At 46.0% G+C, this 24,837-nt stretch overlaps 1 protein-coding gene across 1 annotated transcript; it reads left to right on the top strand.

The window, feature by feature from the left end:
• The first annotated feature begins 19,469 nt into the window (after positions 1-19,469).
• MYC (MYC proto-oncogene, bHLH transcription factor) lies at positions 19,470-24,652 on the top strand. The gene is made up of 3 exons (XM_067531420.1): positions 19,470-19,892; positions 21,007-21,706; positions 23,059-24,652. Exons 2-3 carry the CDS (start codon positions 21,022-21,024, stop codon positions 23,601-23,603), a joined length of 1,230 nt encoding a protein of 409 aa, XP_067387521.1. The 5' UTR covers positions 19,470-19,892; positions 21,007-21,021; the 3' UTR covers positions 23,604-24,652.
• The last annotated feature ends 185 nt before the right edge of the window (positions 24,653-24,837 follow it).

Raw genomic sequence — 24,837 nt, forward strand, 5'->3', positions numbered from 1 at the left:
TTTATGCTTCTCTAATGCTTGCCATCCAAGGACCTTTAAAGAGCTAACTGACCACTGTATCCAGCTGAAAATGGCGGAGTGAGGATAGATACAGCAGGTAGAATGTAACTACCCAGCTAGGAATAGTGACCTCATGAACTTGAAGTTATAACTTCATAGTGACCACAAGGATAGCACTTTGATCCCCTTTTAGATCAGAAGCCCTTAATGCTTGACATAAAAGGTATCTTCATTGGCTGTTAACTATACATAATTCATGATACACAGCTAAGCAGGGAAATCCTCACCCAGCTTTGTCTGAGGAGTTCCCTGCTTAGCCGTGTATCATGCTTTGTATGGCCCCTTTGTTTACAGAAATGGCACAAATGGCCCATAGCAGGAGCAAAGATTTCACCTCAGATCTATCTGGTCTCCACTTTAGTTTAGATTAAGGTGGAAGGTCAGTATGGAACACATCCTTTCTTGCAGTCACTATAAAAATGGTTATTTCTCAGTGGAAATTTGACATTGAGATTAGGATCTCAGTAAAGCCGGGATGTTTCTCAGCAGATAATTAACAGGTTTGATGATCGGTGCTTCCCTGTTTAACTACACAAGGATTACAGGCCTCCACAGAAGGCCTGTTGGAGTTCCTACCTGTCCTTCCCCTTCATGCTCGCTGCTGGCAGACCCTGTGTGCTAAAGCAAGTATGTGGCACTGCAGCTTGCTTTGATGTAGGAATCTTGAGCCAATATCAGGTCACACCTATTCCACAACTACAGTAGGGCTCCCAGTGTTAATGGTGGGCATTTTTTCTAACAGTTCCCCTGATGTAAACAGGGTGTAATTGACAGAAGACAGTTGAACCTGGGTCCTCCTGGTTTTTCATGCGAGGACTCTATTAGCTGAGCTAATGCTACAAAGAAATAAATTTGCATTCACAAACACATGGTGAATCAAGCCAGATGGATTCACTTTCATACCATTCAGACCCTTTCCCCCCAATATCATTTGCACAATAATAACACCAAACTCTTGTACACCACCTTTCTTTCATCAGTAGATCTCCAAGTACTTCACAAGCTTTTGTGTATTTCTCCTCACAACACCCCTGCGAGGTAGGGAAAGCATTATTATCCCTGCTTTACAGAGTGGGAACTGAGGCACAGAGAGGCTAAGGGCTTGTCTACACTTGAAACGCTACAACTGCAGTGCAGCAGCTGCACCGCAGTAGCACTTCAGTATAGACACGACCTATGCCAACAGAGGGGATTCTCACAACGCTGCAGGTAATCCACCTCTCTGAGAGGCAATAGCTAGAAAATCTTCCATTGACCTGGTGCTGTTTACACCAGAGGTTATATGTCGATTTAACTACATCACTCAGAGGTACGGCTTTTTCACCCCCCTGAGGGATGTAGCTGGGTCGACCTAGCATTTTAGTGTAGGCCAGGTCAGCGTGACTTGTCCAAGCTCACCAAGAAAGTCTGTGGGACAGTAGGACATTGAACTTTGATCTCCAAAGTCCTACGCTAGTGCTTTGACCACTGGACTATCCTTCAAGCAATCCTGTTAATGGCAAAACTGATCACAAAACACAACATGGACACCCCTGCAAACAGTATCAGGAGTCAGCTCTGACTGGGCAAATGCTGACCGTAACTATACCCAAAGGGCTGACTGTGGTTTTGCCACAAGGGGCAACATGCAGCTGTGATGCCAGGGGAGGAGACCAGGGACACTGTCTAGTACTTGGTTCCCTCCCTTGCTCCAGTGGGGATAGTAATCTGTGCCTAGCAAAGCTTGCTTCTGCCTCCAGGCTAGCTCAGTGCTGGCTGGTGAATTGGGGAATCAAGGCTCTGCCCACTCACCATCGCTGCTGGTCCAGCAAAGGCTGCCCTTAGCTGCAGGGGAGTACGGCAGTGCCTCAGACCTCATTTCTCCCCTGCAAGGGCATGTACCAGTTCTGCCGAAAGGGCTGTGAAATGCACAAAGCAAAACAAACTGGAGGGGGGGGAGGAGAAATATCACTTGTCCCCTCTAATCTTTCAGTTTAAGGAATAACCTCCGATGCTGCCTGTAACAATGGCAGGCGACAAATTTAGTCAAGGTGTAATTTTTTTCAAATGTTGGCAGTGTCCTCTTTGATCTAGGGGCCTGGCTTCCAGATCTACTGAGCACCCACAGCTCCAGTGGGAGCGGCTGAGCGCTCAGCACTTTAGAAAATCAGCCTACGACATTAACTCGTGAGCCTGATTTTAGGCTCCCATGTTATAAAGTCTTGGCCTTGTGCAGAGGGGCAGCACAAAGGCTGTGCACCATAAAGTCTCACTCACGTGGGATTTCAGTGCTTGACTAGACTTGCATTAGCCCTCTGCCCAGGGGTGCATCTCACCCTCAATGAATGGGGTCAAGAAACTGTCTTTGGCATCTACTGGGACAGAACTTGCCTCTCTATTTCTCCTCTTCTCTGGTCCCCATCACTCCCACAGGTGCTGTACTTGTGGCAGTGACCCAACCGCAGCACTACAGAGAGGCCTGAGATTTGGGGGGTAGTACTAGGGTACCAGAGAAATGCCCCAAAATCCTGAGGTGAGGCAGGTCTGACTTCAGAGCTGCATCTGGCCCCAGGTCCCTGCAACAGAAAACCACCCTTGACCTTTGTAAATCTGCAGCTAACACCTGGCATTACTAGTTGGATGGCCCCATGCATGGGCTGTAGGCTGGTGTATCTACAAATAATCCCACTATCAATTACAAAAGTTAGTCCTGCCACAGGTCTTTGCTAATACTAACCACCAGCATTAGCAGAAAGATGGCTCCAGTTCCTCTTCTGTCCCAGCTCCCGTCTGTCTGTCTTCGGTTTTTCAGCAGTGTCTGTCAGTTTGATATCTAAGAGTACGTCTACACTGCAATTAGACATCTGTGGCTGACTCTGGCTAAGGGGCTGTTTAATTGCGATGTAGAGGTTTTGGCTTGGACTGGAGCCCGGGCTCTAAGACCGTGTGATGTAGGAGGGTCCCAGAGCTCGGGCTCCAGCCCAAGCCTGAATGTCTACACGGCAATGAAAGAGCCCCTTAGCCCGAGTCCCACAAGCCTGAATCAGCTGGTATGGGCTGGCCATGGGTTTTTAGTTTGCAATGTGGGTGTACCATTAGTGTTGCAGTCTCTGTACATGCATGGTTTGCGTTCTCCTGTCCACACCCTATTCCAAAAACTCTTCAGAGGAGAGAATTCAAAATACGTAGCAGATTTTTTGTAATTTTTAAAAACACTCCTTTTTTTCCTACGCCCTGACTTGAGCAAATATGGCCCCATGAGGAATCTGCAATGACTTCTGCAGCTAGCCACCACCTTGATGCTTATTGCATTGTGCCTCCCACTCCCCCCTTGCTGCTTCAGTCACACTAGCTTCAATCACCCATTAAGCCATTTCTCCCACTACCATCCCCTCGCCTCCGCCATGCCGCTCCCTATGGGGAATGCCCTCCAAAAGCCCAAGCCATGCGAGCCCGTAGCCACTTTCCATTCCAATCCTTCCTAAATACTCACTTCTTCGAGAATGCCCACAAGAAGGGGACATCTATGTGAGTAAAAGCAGTACCCATTTTTCAGTAATGGTGCAGCTGCACCGTAGCTACTAGTGGTCTAAGGCCCGGTCTACACTTGAAAGCTGTGGCAGTATAATAGTAGGTATGTCTACACTGCAGTCAAAGGCATGATTGCCGCTCATGTAGGCAGATCGGTGCTAGCTTTAATCCAGCTAGTGGTGCTGCTAAAAACAGCAGTGAAGACACAGCAGCATGGACCCCAGTGCAGGCTAGCAATGAAAGTACATACCCAGAGTCCGGGTGAGTTTGTGCAGCCCATGCCAGGGTCTGCACCACCACATCTTCACTACTATTTTTAACCACACTAGTTAGATTAGAACTAACATGGATATGCCTTCACAACCTGAAATCCATCTCCACTTGCAGTGTAAACGTACCCTGGGTGTAAGAGGTGTGTGTTTTTTTACCAATAGAGTTATACTGGTATAAGCCAGAGAGTGGGTGCAGTTATATAGGTATAAATGTGTTTATACCAGTATAGATTTCCCTTCCCCGGCCTATGGGAAAAGCTATACTGGTTTATGATGACATAACTGCATCCACACTAGGAGGGCTGTATTACTTTAGCTGCATCCATAGAGTTAAAGCAGTATTTTTCTCGTGTAGATGAGACCTAAGTGCTAGTGTAAACAGGGTTCAGGAGTTGTAGACCAGGCCCCGGTGGTTAACATTCAGAAGATAGATCAATACAGCTCCAGTGCTCACGAGCGTGAAAAATTCACATCCCTGAGCGCCATAGTTAGACGGATCTAATCTCCCAGCATAGCTGTAGATAGGTCTCTGGAAGACTTTTTCTATCAATGTAGCAACCACTACCTGGGGGTGGCAGTAGATTGCCTACACTGACTGGGAAAAATCCTGCCATCACTGCGAGAAGAATCTACACCAGTGGTTCCCAACCTGTGGCCCACCGGGTCTTTCAAAGTGGCCCGCCGCTCCCCTCCCACTGGCTGCAGAAGGAAGCCACTGCCTAGGGTCTCGGACAGAGCGTGTTGCCAACGGTCTGCAAGACCAGGGCAGGCTCCTTGTTACAGCCAAGGGGACAGGAAATCAGCACTCCCCTCCCCCTGTCTGTTGCAGGGAGCAAGGCAAAGCGCTCTGCCTGGTGCTGGGATCCCTGCTGGAGCCAGAGGGAGGGGAGCACGGATCTCCCATCCTTCTGGCTGCAGAAGGGAGCCACTGCCTAGGGACCCAGTTGGAGCGCACCAGGCCATATGATGCATGTAGTTTCCCTGCTGCAGCCAGTGGGATGGGAGATCAGCAAGGAGGCAGCCTCCTCACTGAACTCCTTCCATCTGGCTGCAGTGGGGGGGAGGCGCTGCTAGTGGACCTACCACGCTTGAGGAGGGGCAGGACTCTAAAAATCAGTGCCTTATGGTTTGTAAGTGCAGGCCACCCCCCATGACTTAGCTGCCAGGCCATGTGCTTCAGTGTGTGGTGACAGTCACGCGTCTACACTAGTGCTTTTTTCTGTGAGTGTGTGACATACTGTGAGTAATTTGTAGGTGTAAAATAGTGAATGTAAAAATGAGCACAGAAGCATCAAAATGTTGATTTTAAACATGTAGTGATTTGTAGTCCTTAATGGTGTATACGTCAATAGGGTTTTTTAAGAGTTGATAGACCGGTGGCCCTTCAGGGTTGTAAAAATGATATTTGTGGCCCTCGAGCCAAAAAGGTTTGGGAACCACTGGTCTACACTATGGCATAGCTGCAGCACTGTAGATGTGCCACTGTAGTGCACATAGTGTAGACATGGTCCGGGTCATGAAAACCCCTGAGCCCTGTCTACACTAGTGCTTGAAAGAGTGCAGCTGCAAAATGGGGTACTGCATAGACAAGAGCGGAGCAAGTCCATTATAATAATGTATGAAAATAAAATATCTTGGTGATTCCCCACTTCTGGGCTTCCCTGTGTGTTTGTCTATTCCGTGTCTAGAGACTGTCTGTATTATTTATCTAACATATTGTCTGAGTATAACAAGTAATGATGAATGATAACAGATATAAAAATAATATCATGATGGTCTCACACTTTCCATCTGGAATGGCTGTGCATAAATGCCACTCTACAAAATGTACTTAGACTTTCACAGACAAAATATCATTGGTGATCATCTTCTGCTTGCTTTGGGGGAAAAGATGACAAGGAAAGCTGTTAAAGCATTATCCTGAAAGCAAAGAACTGATTTTGGCTGCTTAAACTGCAGAGTGCTAATAACATATTATATAGAAGTAGATATTAGTGCGTTATGTATGCAGGGCTTCCATATATACATACATAAGACTCAGAGATTTTAAGGTCAGAAGGGACCATAATGATCATCTAGTCTGGTCCTCGAGCCAGTTTTGTTTAACATCTTCATTAATGAGGATAGAGTGGATTGCACCCTCAGCAGATCTGCAGATGACACTATGCTGGAGGCTAGCGAGAGGATACAGAGTGACCTAGACAAATTAGAGGATTGGGCCAAAAGAAATCTGATGAAGTTCAACAAGGACAAGTTCACTGCTACAGACTGGGGATCGACAGCTAGCCAGCAGTTCTGCAGAAAAGGACCTGGGGGTAACAGTGGTCAAGAAGCTGGATATGAGTCAGCAGTGTGCCCTGGTTGCCAAGAAGGCTAACAGCATATTGGGCTGCATTAGTAGGAGCATTGCCAGCAGATCGAAGGAAGTGATTATTCCCCTCTGTTCGGCACTGGAGAGGCCACATTGGGAGTTTTGTGTCCAGTTTTGGGCCCCCCACTACAAAAAGGATGTGGACAAATTGGACAGTCCAGCAGAGGGCAATGAAAATAATTAGGTGGATGGAGCACATGACTCATGAGGAGAGGCTGAGGCTTGTTTAGTCTGCAGAAGAAAAGACTGAGGGGGGATTTGATAGCGGCCTTCAACTACCTGAATGGGGGGTTCCAGGGAGGATGGAGCTAGGCCGTTCTCAGTGGTAGTAGAGACAGAACAATGAGCAATGGTCTCAAGTTGAAGTGGGAGAGGTCTAAGTTGGATATTAGGAAAATCTTTTTCACCAGGAGGGTGGTGAAGCACTGGAATGGGTTACCTAGGGAGGTGGTGGAATCTCCATCCTTAGTGGTTTTTAAGGTGCAGCTTAACAAAGCTCTGGCTGGGATGATTTAGTTGGGGTTGGTCCTGCTTTGAGCAAGGGGTTGGACTCCTGGGGTCCCTTCCAACCCTAATATTCTATGATTCTGACTTCCTGCACAACGCAGGCCACAGAACCTCAACCATCCATTCCTGTAATAGACCCTTAACCTATTATTGAGTTATTGAAGTCCCCAAATCATGGTTTAAAGACTTCAAGGTAGAGAGAATCCACCAGCAAGTGACCTGTGCTGCAGAGGAAAGCGAAAAACTCTTAGGGCCTCTGCCAATCTGCTTGGGGGGAAAATTCCTTCCTAACCCCCAAATATGGTGATCAACTAAACCCTGAGCATGTGGACAAGACTCACCAGCCAGACACCCGGGAAATAGTGCTCGGTAGTAACTCAGAACCCACCCTATTTAACATCCCATCACAGGCCATTGGGCATATTTACCACTAGCAGTCAAAGATCAGTGAATTGCCAAATTAAGCTACTAATCATTTATGCATTTAGAGTCTGATCTTCAGAAGCACTGAGCACCCGCAATTTTTGCACCAATTTAACTATTTCGCTGAGGGGTATGATTTTCTACCAAAATAATTGGTACAACCCTTAATGTGGACCCAGCTATAGCAATTTAGATGCCCCTTCTCATATGGGAATAAGCTATACCGGTATATGCACCTTTATCCTGATATAACTGCATCCACACTTACGACGGTTGTACTGCTTTAGCTATGCCAGTATAGTTAAAGCGGTACAACTTGTGCGTAGGCAAACCCTAACTGCAGCCAGTAGGAGGTGAGGGTGGTCAATACTTCTGAAAAGCAGAGGCAATATGGCCCAGTTTAGATATCTTGAATTCTATTCCTGGTTCTGCCACTGTATGATCTTGAGCCAGTCATTTAGCCTCTGTCTCCCCTCCCTCCTTTTATCTATCTTGCCTATTTCAATCGCAAGCTCTTTGGGGCATGGACTGTCTCTTGCTGTATAGCACCTAGCACGATGAGACCGCTCCATCTAATCTACAGAAATCTAGGGTTGGATGAAACCTCGTGAGGTCTTCGAGTACAGCCCTCTGCTCTGAGTCAGGACCAAGTAAACCTAGACCGTCCCTGATAGGTGTTTGTCTAACCAGCTCTTCAATGATGGGGATTCTGAACCCCTCCTCCCCCTTCTCCTCCCCCCCTGGAAGCATCACTATCCTTGCAGTTAGAAAGATTTTCCTGCTATCTAACGTAAAATCTCCCTTACTGCAGATTAAGCCCATTACTTCGTGTCCTACCTCCAGTGGACATGGAAAATAATTGATCACGGTAGTCTTTATACCAGCCCTTCACATATTTAAAGTCTGTTATCAGGGCTTGCATGTATATATCAGTCTTTTGTCTAACATAACACAAACAGTAATAACAGGAATTTAGCTCATTTACTACTTCTTCCTTCCACCCTAGGCCTGGGTGTAAATATTGTTCTTATCGCCTACATGCAAAAAATACCCTGCCCTGTCTGAATTAGGTGATAAGTAGAAAGAAGAGAGAGACTCTTAATAGCTGGTCACAAGAGAGAAGTGCTGTTAGCAGTATCCTGGGAACACCTTATTTACCAATTGTTTCTTAAACCGTGGAGTGTTTATAAAGATCCCTCTTAACAGAGCTTTCAACCACTGACGAAGTTAACTGAAGAAGTTAATCCCTTTATATCATTCTAACTGCACACAGCACAGACACAGATTTCGCAATCAGGCCTTTCTCCCATGTGAGCCCCTTACTCTGCTCACCGCTGTGCAAATGAGTTTTGCAGTTTGTCCTTTTAATGGAAAGGACAAGAGTGGCTAAAGCAAAAGGCCCATCTACACTGCAAAAATAACCGGGGAATCTGCTTCCAGCATAGTTTTGTAGTCTTTCAGCATAAACAGGGCTAAGCAGTATTACGAAACTGCCATAACTCTACTGTTATTGTTAGTATGATGGCAATGCCTGGAGGCCATAACCAGGATCATTGTCCTATGCCCAATACGAACACACAGCAAGAGACAGTCCGTGCCACACAGACAGGACTGACAAAAGGACAGGAAAGGAAATGGAGGCACAGAGAGATGGAGTGACTCGTGCAAGGTCACACAACCTCAAAGCCAGGACTGGCACTCGTAAGAATGGTCTGACCCAGTATTGCCAATGGGCCACCTAGCCCAGTATCCTGTCTTCCAATGCCAGATTCTTCAGAGGGAATGAAAAGAACAGGCAACCGAGTGATCAATCCCGTCGTCCACTCCCAGCTTCTGGCAATCAGAGGCTATAGACGCTCAGAGCATAGGGTTGTGTCCCTGACCATCTTGGCTAATAGACATTGATGGACCCATCCCCCATTAACTTATCTATCTTTTTTAACCCATTTATACTTTTGGCCTTCAATATCCCCTGGCAATGAGTTCCACAGGTAGACTATGTGTTTTAAACCTGCTGCCTATTAATTTCATGTGTTATGTGAAGGAGTAAATAACACTTCCTTATTCACTTTCTCCACACCAGTCATGATTTTATAGACCCTGTCAAAGCCCCACTTAGTTGTCTCTTTTCCAAGCTGAACAGTCCCAGTCTTTTGAATCACTCCTCATATGGAAGCTGTTCCAGACCCTTAATCATTTTTGTTGCCCTTCTCTGTACCTCTTGCAATTCCATTATATCTTTTTTTGAGATGGGACAACCAGAACTGCAGAACTGCAGTATTCAAGGTGTGGGTGTACTATGGATTTATATAGTGGCATTCTGATATTTTCTGTCTTATTATCTATCTCTTTCCTAATGGTTCCTAAAATTGTTAGCTTTTTTTATTTTTTTGGACTGTTGCTGTACATTGAGTGGATGTTAGCAGTTCACTCGGGCTTCCTGCATCACAGACCCCATGCACTGTTCACTTCACTGCCAGCCTTGGAGACAGCATGTCTATAGTACAGTGTAGACATGTGGGTAAGAAGACCTGGTATGGTTCTGTCTACACTTAAAGCCCAAACAGTGTTTTAAACAAGTCCTGAGATAACTATGTTGTAAGCAGGTTCCCTGATACAGTTGTTTTCAAAGCACAGGCCTGAAATTTAATCCTACTGTGTAGACAGTATGAGTATAGACAATGCCATGATGGAACAGACCATTGATCCATAATCCAGTACCCCATCTCTGGCAGACATCTATTTTGGATGTTTCAGAAAAAGGTGAAACTCCCTCTCCTCTAAAATGCACTTCTTTAATTATGCAATCTTACACCATGGGAAGTAACTTTCTTGCCCTGCCTTATGCCAAGAAGATTCAGATTCTTTATAACTTTTGTCCTAGCTAGTATATCTTCAAACAATATTATTCATTCAAAATATCTCATTACATTCTGAATCTTACTAAGACATTTGTTTTAAAATATACTGCAGCAGGGAGTTCCAAAAGTTCATTATAAATTGATTTTTAAAAAGCATTTCCTGCAATGTGTTTTAAGTCCATTCCCCTTAATTTTATTTGATGTAGCATATGTCTAACAGCAAAGGGGAGATGCAACTTTATTGCTACTATCTGCCGGATGAACATGTTCATCACTAACAGTGGAGCAAGGGATAAGTCCCTTATCTGATATGGAAAGACAAACACTCCCTCCTTCTTATCAATAAACTGAGTTATCAGCCAAGTGAAGTAGTTTTATTGTGGCCTTTCTGGCTGCATTTCTTTTTTTTAAATCCATGCTGGTGGCAAAAGTTCTGGAATGTATTTTCATCTCCCATGCTGTTTTTAATATGCATCAGTCACTACTCATTAAATACTGTTAATCTCCTCAAGATGTTTAGTTGCAGTGTTGTTAAAAAGTTTTGAGTTTGTTCTGATTGCTTGTAAACTAAACTAAGCACCTGGCGCTTCTGGGCTTGCCACGTCAGTTATGAAAGTAAAAAAATGTGGTGAGCCCCAGCACCTCTTTCATTACAAATTAAGCACTGTGACCTTCCTGCGTATTTCTCACTAATTCTCCATTCATAGGGGTGCCTTCTTTCCCAGCATGCTTTTCTGGGACTGGCCTTTTAAATTTGGTAGAGGCAAGCACCAGAACTTAAGCACCCAATTTGCAACTCGATTATGGATAGTGAGTGCATCTTGCTCTTGTCCCACTAGTGAGCATTGTTAATTCCTGGTATGCTTTTAGCTAGTTCTATATGTGTTATTCCTGTGGAGATGCCCCATTCTCTCCTAGGGGGGTGGAGGCATTGATTTGCCTAGGCACAAAAATACAAGTAATAATAATGATAGAGCTGAGGTTACAACCCAGAAGTCCTGTTTCTGGACCTCCCTATTCTACCAGCTGAGCTGACATGCTCCTGCCCTCAGATAATATATGGTATATTCAGGTGCTTCTAAATCAACAGCTTCCTATTTAGCACCATCAGAACAACAATGATATCCTGTGCTCTTGGCTATATGCCATACCTCCTAGAAAGTTGGTGAGGGAGTTGTTCTTCCTACTGAAACTGACTAGACCTATGCCAAAGAACTTTCATACTGCAATAATATTTTCCAATTGTCTAACCCCTTGCATCTGGGGATCTCCAATCCCTTGATGCACGCTGATGAATTATGGCTCATGTCCCATGGTGGACAAGGCCCATATTTTCATGAATGTTTCTCTGATCCTTCAAGCAATTAACCACATGCCTTGATAGTTTGGGGACTGGGGCCTAATGTCAAATGCTTCCTGTGTGAGGTAGGGGCCCAACTTGAGATGGTAGGGTGTGATTTCAAAAAATGCCAAGTACTTACACTTGATGAGAGCTATGGGTGAGCACCTCTGAAAGTCAGGGCCAAGGTGTCAAGTTTCACACCCAAAAACTGAACCATTCAAAATCAGTGGCTCCTTTTGAAAACTGAGCTGCCTACCTGACAGTGTCCTGACAAATGAAACAAGACATGATGATGTAAAATACTGGGTTCAACTAGGAATGCCTCCAAAGGTGGACTTCTGTGTAAAATGGCAGCCATTGCACTTGCTTATTTATAACACTTAAGTTGTTCTTGCACCTTTTTAACTTAGTGAAGAAAACTTGTTTAACATAGCACATGGATTGAACTAGCATACAAATTCCTATTCTATTTCTGAGACCTTTTCTTGCCAGATGGCTTGTCCCAATTGTAGACAGCAGCATAAATGGAACATAGGGACATATTACTGAAAGCGACCTCCCATCACTGAGGCCAGTCCTCTGCTATCCCGGACAATCCTGCCATATACCGTATTCATAAATGTATCAAGCTGAGCTTTAAAACTAGCTAGGTTTTTACACTAGAGTAACCCCTAGTGTGAATAGCCAAAGCCACTATTTGCTCAAGTGCAACCTGCTGCTTGAAATCAGATTAAATTACACCAGTGCAAAACGTATCTTTTCTTGTCTACTTTTGGAGTTTGCACTGGTGCAGCTGGACTCAGCCCCAACTGCTTAACCTCAAGTAGAGACAGTCTCAGTGCATCCACGCCATGCACCCACTCAACACAGTGCTTGGCCTCCAAATATTGGGGACAAACAAAGGTCTGGTATGCTCCCTTGTGTATGGAATTTGTTCTTACAGAGTGCATTGAAAAGTCTGAAAGTAAGTCTTGCAGCTTTTTCCATGCAGAAGACCACTATAGGAAAGGCTAGTGTATTATTGTTAATAGACCACAACGTTATTTTTATGCAAGACATTATGATCACATCTACAGCAAGGCTTCTTACATTTGCATCACTAGTAGACTTGTTTAATTGGCTTAAATTAATATATATATATAAATATATTAAATAGTTAATTAACTAGTGTTGTGCTGTCTTGGCAATCTAATAGTGTGTAATAAGATTCAGGAAAAGCAGAGCACATCTGAAATGCATGACAAGCCTTTCAAAATTGATAGCTCTGTTACATCTTTTTCTAAAGAAAGTTTTTGATAATAAAAATAAGTTTTATCTTTTACAAGGGCTTTGAACATCTCTTTTTATTATGCATTCAAATCAGTGAAGTCTTCCTTTAATCCAGCCCCTCAGGCAGCAGTCTCCAGTCAAACAATACCAAAAACACTGGTGCTAACATATCCCCTTCCCATTCATTAACCTCAGGGAGGTGTTAATTTCAGTGTTAACATCATTAAAGGTGTGATCCAAAACGCATTGAAATCCATGAAACTCTTTTGATTTACTTCAATGTGTTTTGAATTACATGACAGGTGGTACATTTTTTTTTTAAATTAAATGGTTATTATCAGGTAGCCAGCATTGAGATTTTTACTCTAAACAAGTTTTAAACAAATCTAATGTGATTTAATAGATATGTTTCCACACACTAATACAAAAAATTCAGAGAATGCATGTGTTTTAATGTAAAGAGTCCTCTGCAATTTTTGCAGCCTTAACAACTGCATTTCAAGAGAATCAGAGAATGAAACGGACTAAAAAACAGAAACAAAATTAACTGGTTGATTATTTTCTAGGGAAATAAAACAAGTAAAGAACATAAGCAATGAAAAGTAAATTGGACTTTTGAAACCCTCTTACTTTCAGCAATCAAAGATGTAACACTGGAGGTGGGGAGTGGACATTTTTAATTACTTCTTAACTGACAATGCCTTTTAATATTACTTTCATGTATAACAAGGTACAGAGGTGGATTACATACCAAAACCACCTTCAAAATAAAGCTTTTTAAATGGTTTTCAGATCTTGTCACCGAGCTCTTTATTTGACACCTCCCCCCACTGCCAGTTTTAGGGAAAAAAAACAAAAAACTTAATTAGGATCTAACTTTGTTCTATTTATTTTTAAATATTCACATGTGAATACAATCTTAGGACCTGATCCTGCAAAGAGAATTGCATAGGCTGGACACCGACCTACACCTTAGGTGAAATCACAGCTCCATTGAAATCAATGGCAAAACACCCATCAGTGGGGTCACCCTATGACTTCAGTAGAGTTCCAGATGGGTGTAAGTTTTTTTTTTTTTGCAGACCCATATCTAAAATTAATGTGCTATTTAACATTTTCCCCTCTGGTCCTTTGTTTTTCTCTTGTCCCATTTTGTTTCTCTCTCTTTTTCTATTAGGAACAAATGGATTGGATCTCTATTTACAAAGGATTATAGACTGGCAGATCAAGAGAAGCTGGACCAGTGTAAGAATCTGCAATGTTTGCTGTAAGCAGTTTTTGGACACATCCCTGAGCATTAGGGAGAATAAAATGAATAAATTATACCAGATGCTATTTTAACTGACCCCACGACATAATTGTGGGTAGGTATATTGGCAAGGTTATAAGAAATGCAACCATTGCTTCCAAAAGCAGGCAATGTTTTATACTCATTATCTTAAAATGAATAATGATTTCTGTTTCTAGCATTAGCATAGTTCATCTGAACTGAGACTTCTGTAGCATGTATTCGTGATGAGCATTACAGTTTTCCCCTGTGGTTTTGCCAATATTGGCAGGTAGAAGGCCTGGATTTCACCACCATTTTTACTGGTGCAGCAGCTAGACTGCTGGTAGCAATGGTAGAAGATGTAGTGTAGATGTGGCTGAGGCATTTTACCACCATGTCATATAAGCCTGCTCCTAGTACTGTATACACTAAAACCCCTACTATTGCTGCCACAGGTGGTGTTTATGAGGGTTCCTATTTTTGCCATTTTGTCCAGACAAGTGAATTGTCTTCTCCCTACTTGTATTTCTTCCTTGGCCCTGGAGCAGTCTATCTATCTACCTATTCATATTCTGTTCATTCCTACAGTAGCTGAGGTGGTGTGGAGATGTTATTAATTTAGCCAACACCATGCAGTTTATAGAGAGACTGTCAACTTAAAAACCACACTTTTGTCTGAATATTTTATAACCTCCTATTGTTAAAGAAATTATTAAAACTGAAAGATGAGAGAGTATTTTTTCTCAATTTGTTTCCTTTGTGCATTTTACAGACAGCGCCTAATAGAGTTAAACTGACTCTTTCTCTTGTATAATCAGTTAGTGCCTGATCTGGATCTGGGTCTGCTATGAACCTGAGTCAATAGGTGTAGGGGCCCACATTAACTGAACTGAGGGCAGAATTAGGCCTTAGACACTGCCCACATTTATTTGTGTGAGTCTTTTACAAAGGAGAGAGAAACATTTAGTGTGCACTTTTTATCTTTCTCACTGGATAGGAGATTAGTGACCTGCACAATTGCATGGATTTGAGGTGAAAATCTCCTCAGAATTTGTCAGCAGTTGGTGCAGATTTGTGTTGGCTCCATATTTACATACAGTACATTTTGCAGCAAAACAATTATCCCGGGGATCCTTGAAAATACAGTTTTATGTTAGTTTTATGTTTAGTTTGTTAGATACATAAAACATGGCAAAATGGTTGATTTATGCACACACAGATGGTAGATTTTCCACAATCTTCACCTTTTTACTTGTTCCCCCCACAAGTTTCAACTATCCCTGCTCAACTGTGTAAATTCTATGCAGGTCATTGGCTCAGTCCTCTTCCCATTTCATATTTGGCATTCATGTCTCCATGCAAAAACCATCACCTTTGACGATGTCTCCCTAACAATATACTTGTGTATTTATTCTTCCAATCTAATGGCCATTGTGTCAAAACAATCTTTCTACTGGAGATTTATATTTATTGCTCTGTTATTTTGCCTCAGGTCATTCACAACCTGGAAGAATGTAGGATATAGGAGCCAAGTGTCCTCCTATACCCAAGCTGAAGTTGTCATGTAATGACTACACTGGGTCTCCTGTGAGCTGGCTACCAGAGAGAGTTACATTTATTATCTGTAGGAGACATGCAGTCAGCCATAGAACACTTTGGAAAACATTTTATTTAGAGACCATATTTCTCTTCTCCTCCCTTGTTTTTTGACTCCTGGGAAAATAGGGTGTTTGCTCGTTAGAGATCCATCTAATCATCTTCCTTACTCCTCAATCCACGTCATAATCATCTGTGATACTGTCATTAATTGTTCTGCATGTGATGATGTCACATCACAGACAGGATTATGATTCTCAACTTTCTGTACTAGGGGAATTTTCTAAAAATTTCCTAATGTTGCCAAAACTGGTTCCACTCCACTGGGAGCTCTAGCCTAGATGGGACATTTTGTATTTGTGTTGCTTGGGGAGGGGGGGGCGGAAGGCTAGGGTTTTAAGACACCAATAATTTAGGCTTATTCTGAGCATGGCTACGTGACATAGCCCTTAAAATGTCTGTGGCAGCAAGTGACCTTTCTACACTATGCTGATGTAAGTGGAGATGAATGAGTGTAAAACCTGTCTACATACACAACTTATCCTGTTTTAATTAAAGGCATGTGTGGTTTTTAACCTATTTAAACTGAACTGAACTTGTGCAAACCAATGTGGAGACGCAGCACACGCTTATCACTTTAAAACTGATTATAACAACTTAGCGTTTGCCTGTAAAAGCCTCATCTGAATGCAAAAGTTGTACCATTTTAACTAAAGCAGTATAACTACGTCCACACTAGGAGTTGTACTGGTTTGACTATATCAGTAAAAAAACCCCACATCCCTTATTTAGTTATATCTTTGTAAAAACCGTTTGTAGTTCAAGCCTAACTTGGATCAAATCCACCACCCCTACCCAGTGTGGACAGTTAAATCAGTTTGAGTGTCTTAAATCAATTTCTCTTAAGAGCTGGTCCACCCTTAAAATCCTACTGAATAGCTCCTCTTACCATACAGCAACAACTAGACCAGAACAAAGCACCTTTATACTGATATAACTGCATCTCCACTAGGGAGTGGTACTGCTTATCTCTACTAGTAGAGTTAAACAATACAACTTTTTATTGTAGACAAAGCCTACGTTGCGTATAAACTAAAATGATTTAAGACACTCAAACTGATTTAAGACCGTTGGTACAGGGTTTTATCATCTGCTTGCTGCTGGAACTGATCCTAGTTCCTCATATCATATTCTGAAGCACTATGCCCATGCTAGAGTCCAGGGCAATGGGGATTCCACCACTTCCTTTGGCAGGCTACCCCTTATTAGATCTTGAGGTTTTCTTGACATTCCGCCCATATTTTCTTTTTTGCTTTTCATCCTGGTTATATAAAACCCTTCTATCACCATAAACAATTATTTCCCCTTCTTGGGGTGAAATCCTGGACCCACTGAAGTTTATGGCAAAACTTCCATTGACTTCAATGGGGCCAAGATTTCATCCTTGGTGTTTATCTTTCCAATAGTGATAAACATGTATGATTACAAAGACTTACTACTTTTGGTGGTTGTGTAGCCAGCCTGCACATAGCTAACTGTTTTAATCTTTCTCCATAAATCATTCCCTTCTATTAATAGGCTATAGAAACAGCAGTGTCTCTAACAGAATGGTGTCCACTTTTCTCTTGGAACATAGGTGGTTCTCTAAGGGTACTGTATAGGGCCATGTATACACATGGATGTTTGTATATTCATATGCATGGACTGAACTGATAGTATGAGCTAGTTTGAAGGAGACAAAAATAGTGGTGGTTGATGATACCTGAAGATGTGAAGACTAAACTACATTGGAAAAAAAGTATCAAACACTAGGTAAAGATCAAAAGGTATCTGACTCAGAGTAAGTCCCCATCCTGTTTTGAAAAGCCTTCACTGGTTCCCCCCCCCCATTGTGGTTAGGAGCTACAAAGAGACAGAGCAGTAATACGGAGCCTCCGCACTCTTATCATCAAATCTGTACCAAGTGGTGCGTGATTCACATACATTCTCCACACAGCGTCTCCTGGTAATCTTCTGAGCCAGTAGAGGGTGCAATTACTTTACTATACAGTACTTTCACTACCAGTGCTGACTGGGGGGTGCAGGCGTGAGAATCCTTCGCAGCCAAAGCCTGTAGTGGTGCAGTACTGAGTTCCTGGCTAAGAATTTGCATTTACTGCAGTGAGCCAGCGGCCTCTGAATTTTTTTTTTTGGGGGGGGTAGGGCAAGTTATTTGTGTAGCAGTTACTTATCACGCTACGATCTTAACTGCATTTTACCAAACAGGTCTGACAGCACTCTCCCCCAATCTAATTGCTTCCCTGAGATTTGTTGGTGGGTGCATAGGAGGTAAAGGAAAGTTTGCTAAACAGACACAGGGGAAAACAGCTTAATCTGAGCAGTAGGAAAAGGACCCTTTGAAGCCAGCTGCATTTTAAAGTGGTGCAAATCACTCTCAAGTATTTGCTCTCGTGGGCTTGGAAAGGTTCTGATGTCAGCCAGGTTAATAGATACAAAGACAAAACCGGCGAGAAAGCGCTTAACGAGGGGACAAGGCGGCGAGCCTGTGAAAGAGGGAGGGGTGGGAGCGGCGGCAAGAATTAAATAGCACGGTGGCAATCCCAGGTGTTTGGAATAACTGGGCGGCTAAAGTGTCAGTAGCAAAGAATAAAAGAGCCGAGTGCAGGCGGGGCGTGGGGCGTGTGCGGCAGAGAAAGGAAAGAGTTAACGGTTCTCCCTGCTTCCCTTTACCTGCCTGAGCCGCCTGCTCACTGGAAGGGCAGCGGAGCCTGAGATCATCATCCCTTTCTCTCTCTGCAACCTCCACTGAGAGCGGTGCAGCCCTGAGTTTCTCCTCTGGGCGGATCCAGATTCCAGCTGGTTTAATTAAACCCCCACGTTTCTGAGAGGGGGGAAGATGAGCAAGAAAAGGACATAAACGCGGGGGGGAGGTAACAAGATTATAGCAGCTGTTGCGGGAGTAAAACCAATTGTCTCTTGCCTCTGTGGTTGGGTCCTTTGCTTGCTCCGGCTGGAATAACCCAAGGGGTATGAAGCGTCCCCCCACGCCAAATCCAGTGACCTCTGGTGCCTTATCACCCTTTGCATGCGCTAGGGAATGCATAGGGGGGAGACAGGCTAGAAATACCCGGGCAATAAATGCTGATAACGTGTTAATATTTCCCCCATTGATGTTTTCTCTCTGCTTCGGGGTTTTTTGTTTTTTTGGAGAGGGGGTTGGGGTTTTGGGGTTTTTTTTGCACCAGCCCCTTTTCTGGTTGCATTGCAACGTTTCTCTCCATGCACACCTGAGGATCGACTCCTCGGAAATGTCGCAGCCCTTGTTTGTTTAACAAAGCAGTGAGAGGGCAATAGAGGGCATGCCTCTGCGATGAAAGCAGAGCAGGTGTTACAATTGCATGCAAACCCCCCCCCCCCCAACATCGCTTCAGCACAAGGGGCGAAGACGTTCCCGCCGCGAGCTGTGTCTGGGTGGCAGTGGGAAGGGTTTCATTTCTGCGGCAGGGGAAATGTCTGATGGGCAGGACGGCGCAATGGAGATGAATTAACGTGAGCGCGGCAGCGCTAGTATTTTTTACTATGTTTACTTCCGTCCCGTCTCTCTCCCTCGCTGTGCCTCCTACTACTACTACTACTCCTCCTCCTCCTCCTCTTCGCCCGGTCACGGGGCTTTAAAACGTATTTTCCCCAGCGCACCGGCCGCCCCTCTTCTTCGCTTTACACAGGGCCGGCTGCCGCGGATGCAAAGAAACAAACAACAACAAAAAAATAGTCCTCGGCGCGCGGCAATCCCACCCACTCGCGGCCCCGCTGGAGCGTGCACCAGCGACGGCTGCAGGAGACCCCGCCCGCCGGTAGCTTGGCTCATCCCCCTCCCGCCCCCCCACCAGGCCGGCGCAGCAGCTCTCTCTCCATTGCTTTGCGGGCTGGGGCTTGTCATTCGTTTGGCGGGAAAGACGGCGGATGGATCCGGTCGACAGCCTATAAAAGCGGCGGGAGAGGCAAGGGAGCCTGCCTGCTCTTTTGCAGTCAGCGGAGAGGGAGGGCGAGGCGCTCGCACGGTAGCAATAGCAGCTGGCTGCCGCCGCCGCCGCCCCCCTCCCCTTCTCGCGCTGCCGGCCGGCGCTTTAAGGCAGAGCCAGCGAAACTTCCGACTGCCCGCCCGCCCCCGGACAGGGCGGCGCTGCCTGCTTGGACTTACAATTCCCCGCGCGAGGGGTCGGCGCGGAAAGCAGCCGGGAAAGGCGCTGCCCCCCCCCCCCCCACCCCACCCCCGCCTGCTGCTCCTCTGGGATCGGTTATTGCCGGGCTGTGACTTGATTTTCCTCCCTCCCTCCCTCCCCGGTCGTCACTTCGTTTGCCCGCCGTGTCTGCCGCGCTGCCCTCGCCGCCTTTCCCAGCCGGTGCATCGGTGAGTTTGCAAAAGCCCCCACCAGTAGCGGGAGGGTTTGCATCGGGGGGGTGACCCCTTCGTACAGCGCCGAGTCGCAGCTGGGGAGCGGGTAGACGCAGCCGACACTAGGTGTGCAGCAGCAGCAGCCGCCCGGCTCCGCAAGGCGGTTTCTGCCTCTCCGGCTGGTTGCAGTGGGCTTTAAACCCGGCTTTCCGCCGCCGCCACTTCAGTGGCTCCCCTGGAGCCCCAGGCAGGGCTGAGGTTTGGTCTTGTGTCAAGCCCGGAGGGTGGGAGGTCGCCTGGGTTTTCCCCCTGCGTGCCCCTTCGCAGTCCGCGGGGAGCGAGGCGTGGGGCCAGCTGAGCGCCGGGAGAACTGCCTGCCCTGGACGGGATTCGCTCCGCTTTGCCCCCCGGCGGGTGGCTCCGGCTCTTGACCCTGCCGGGACAGTGGGACCCCCGGGCCGGCTGCTGGCTCACTCACCCCGCCTCCCGTGTGGGTTAAGCGGGAGCTAGGTGAGGGGGGCGGATCAGCCCCCGCTGCACCGGGAGCCGGCTCCCGAGGAGGGAAGGAGCGGGGCCGGCGGGAGGGGAGCAAGAAGGGGCGGCCCGAGAGGGAACCAGTGGCGGGCGTCGGCACAGGGGGGGGAGAATCCCGGGGAGCCCCCGGGGGGGGGGAGGCGCAGCGGCTGCCGCCCTCTGTTAAGGTCGTCCCGGCGCTAAGGAGGCGCCCGCTGCCCAGCCCGGCGCACTGCGGGTGTAGGGGCGGCTGGGTCTCGGGGGCGCTTCGTGCTCCCCGTTTTGCACCGCAGCAGACGGCGGGGTTGCACCGCGCCCCTTGGCGCACCGAGCGAAGCGGGGGGGGGGGGGGGGGCGGGGGTTGCAGCGAACTTTTTGCCGTACCGTGTTGAGGGGTGACCCCTTCAGCAGCGGAGGGGTTGCCCCGTTTGTTGGGGTGCTCCTGGGGGGGTCGGGTGGATGACACCCTAATCCCCCTTCTCCACTCGTCGGGCCCCCCCGTACTTGCCCCCTTTGTTGGGGTGCACTGGGGGGCTGCACCCCGTCTTGCGTGGCGGAGGGAGGCTGTTCCCCAGCGGCGCCCTGACCGGTCTGTGTGTGTGTGTGTCCCCCTCAGGCACCAGCCGCCGCGATGCCGCTGACCGCCACCTTCCCCAGCAAGAACTACGACTACGATTACGACTCGGTGCAGCCCTACTTCTACTTCGAGGAGGAGGAGGAGAACTTCTACCTGGCGGGGCAGCAGCGGGGCAGCGAGCTCCAGCCGCCCGCCCCCTCCGAGGACATCTGGAAGAAGTTCGAGCTCCTGCCCACGCCGCCCCTTTCGCCCAGCCGCCGCTCCAGCCTGGCCGCCGCCTGCTTCCCCTCCACCGCCGACCGGCTGGAGATGGTGACCGAGCTGCTGGGGGGGGACATGGTGAACCAGAGCTTCATCTGCGACGCGGACGACGAGTCCTTCGTCAAATCCATCATCATCCAGGACTGCATGTGGAGCGGCTTCTCGGCCGCCGCCAAGCTGGAGAAAGTGGTGTCGGAGAAGCTGGCTTCCTACCAGGCGGCCCGCAGGGAAGGGGGCTCCGGCTCCCGGCTTTGCCCGCAGCCGCCGCCCTCGCAGCCGCCCAGCCTGGCCCCCTCTCCCGCTTCTGCCAGCAGCACCTACCTGCAAGATCTGGGCGCCGCCGCCTCTGACTGCATAGACCCCTCCGTGGTCTTCCCCTACCCGCTCAGCGAGCGATCCTCCAAGCCCGGCTCCCCGGGCTCCAGCCCGGCTTCCCTGATGGGCGATGACACGCCGCCCACCACCAGCAGCGACTCGGGTGAGTATCAACCCACCCTTCTCTCAACAGACCCACCCCCACCACTTAGCCAGGCAGGTGGATTCCCTGGGGAGATCGGCAGGAACATGGCCCACTGCTCCTTGGAGAGTCCCGGGCCCTGCCAGGGCCACACACCAGGGACTTCCCCTTGCCAGCCTCATTATGGCTCCAGCTTCCCATTTAGATAAGTTATCTAACAACTTTCACCCCCTCCTGTGGTAAGTGCTGAGCAATAGCTACTCTGTGTGTTTTGGGGTGCACTGTTGTTTCCTAAATGTACCCTTTGTACAGCACTTTAAAAGTTAAACACTCTATATGTAGGGTATATAATAACTCTCCTTGACTCGGTTGGGTTGCCTTGTAATTTGTTGGGTTGCCTTGTAATTTGCTCAATGTGAATGCTTGGAAGGTTTAAAGCATCATGGAAGGGCTTGGATAAGACACAGTTGGCTTCCTGCTAAGACTGGTGTGTAACTCCGCCCACCCGAAGGATTTCAGTCCCCCTATTGCATGTGCTTTTTTTTAAATGCCACGTTAGCAAGGCATGCTGAGAGAGGCTTCACGAATTAAATTTCCTGGGAAACCAGCCCATTGGGGTGAGGGGAAAGAAGGAGAGGGAGGAGGTGTTAACTTTCATAACAGGGTCTGAGTCATATCCAATTGAATCTGCCCTCCAGTAACATACAGCCCCAGGGAGTGTGTGTAATCTGGGAGGTGCTAGTGAAAGTTGTTAAGAGAAGTAAATGGGTCTGGGAAAGTTTTTAAAAGCACTCTCATTTGTATCTTTCAAACAAAGTTTGAAACCCACACTGTAGTCAGGGACTGAGTTTGTCTGCAGACAAAATTAGTCTTTGTTACCCATAAATAATAATAGACTGGAGGGGGAACTTCTGAAAGTGCCCCTAAAATATACAAATGTTAAGTAAGCTTTGCTTTGGAGAGTGGCCAGCAATTCACTAAATCTTTTGAGTGGCTTCCATGATTTGGTGGGGGTTGGGGGTGTGCTTAGGGGTTGTGTGTGTGTGTAATTTTTTTGGTTGTGCTGTAACATCTGTCAGCATTCAACTACCCAGCTGTCTTTTATGTACTGTTAGAATTATGTAATTTTTGCTATCTGGGATGCAGGGTTTGGCAGCTTGGGATGCAGGGTTAAGAAGTACAACAGAGGAGTCCTGTTGCATTCTGAATGTTGGATTTCTGAGGAAACATTTTTCAGGGAAGTGCAGGCTTTAGAAGCGGATGACAAAATGGTTTAAAATTCAGTTTGTAAGTGTTCCTTGTTGTGTAATGAAGAATGTGACTTTTAAATGTCTGTACAAGTTGACTTACAAGAGGTCTATTTTTTCTTCTAGAAGAAGAACCCGAGGAAGATGAGGAAGAAATTGATGTTGTGACCACAAGTGAATCAGAATCCATCTCACAACCAACAGAAGAGCACAGTAAGCCACACCACAGCCCACTGGTTCTAAAGCGGTGTCATGTCCCCATCCATCAGCACAATTATGCTGCTCCTCCCTCCACCAAGCTTGAGTATCCTTCAGCAAAAAGGATAAAGTTGGACAATGGTAGAGTTCTCAAACAGATCAGTAATAACCGAAAATGCTCAAGTCCCCGCACGTCAGACACAGAAGAAAATGACAAGAGGCGAACACACAATGTCTTGGAGCGCCAGAGGAGAAATGAGCTCAAGTTGAGTTTCTTTGCTTTGCGTGACCAAATACCTGATGTAGCCAATAATGAAAAGGCACCCAAAGTTGTCATCCTTAAAAAAGCCACAGAGTATGTTCTTTCTATTCAAACAGATGAACACAGACTGATTGCAGAGAAAGAACAGTTGAAGAAGCGGCGAGAACAGTTGAAACACAAACTTGAGCAGCTAAGGAACTCTTGTGCATAGATTAGAATAACCCAATTCAGACTGATAGACAATAAAATATTGGTGTTTCTAATCTTACTCATGAGCTATGCCAGTTTGCAATGGTTCCATACTTTACCATCGCATGCTGTTTAAAAGAACTTGACTACACAACCTTGGCTGGATCTTGGAAAGATTTAGCCAAAACCTCAAAAAGGAACATTTTGTGCTGGGGGATGAACTTTTCAATTTTCTTTTAGAATTTTGTATTTGTCATTTTTCTTAAGACAAGTTGTCCCCCAGTTCCTGTATATATTTTATTCTATGTACATACCTTTAATAAAATCTTTATAGAAAAATGTGCAACATTAATACTCAGCAGTTGTGGCAACTGGATTTATACTTGTCTTGGAATTTCTATGCCATAACATTTCACAATTTTGTGAGTTTTATTTAAATACATTTTTCTTTTAAAATTTGATTTTTATTTTGTTAAATATTTGTCCAAAATATAATTAGTTAAATCATGCATAAAGACTTTGCTTTTTCTTTCAATATTGTCATTTGCTGCCCCTACAGTGCAGTTCAGATTCTATGTCCTTGTAATCATGAGTGATCTGATGCAACTCAAAGGGTAAATTAAGATTGGATTATTTTTGTTGAGTTTGGGGAAGTTGCCATATTAACAGTCCTGTAGATGTGTACATCTAGAGTTACGTACATACATGCAGAAAGCAGGTAAAAAAGCAAGTGTCTTTTTTTCCCCACAGTGCTTCAAAGGACTAGACTGCTGATTTCAGTGTTGCTTAGTCTGCCACTCCACCTGTTTCCCCCTTCACTATATCAAAGATATGAATTATATGATAGTGGTTTGCACTAGGATCCCCTTTCCCATTAAGAACTAAACAGGCTCTGTCTATACTTAAAATGCTACAGTAGTCCTGCATGGTAGACACTTATTACCTACAGGAATGGGATATTCCCTCCCATTACTATAATCTACCTTCTAGTTCAATGAAAGATGTTGACCCAGGACTGCCTACATATTTAGGTAAGATGACCTATGCCTCTTGGGAATGTGGATTTTTCACGCCCCTGTGTGACATAGCTGGTCCACTACTTTCTAGTGTAGATCAGCCCTGACTACTCATTTTTATACCAAACAGCCATTCTACCAGCTGAGCTTTTTCTTCCAAACCATAAGCTGCTTTTAAGACCTCCAGAACTAAATAGGCGGGACATGACTTAATATACATTTTCATTGTGCATTAAGGAC

The sequence above is a fragment of the Emydura macquarii genome, unplaced genomic scaffold, assembly GCF_026122565.2.
Source record: "Emydura macquarii macquarii isolate MOO-44397 ecotype Brisbane River unplaced genomic scaffold, CSIRO-AGI_Emac_v2 contig_369, whole genome shotgun sequence".
Lineage (NCBI taxonomy): Eukaryota > Metazoa > Chordata > Testudines > Chelidae > Emydura > Emydura macquarii.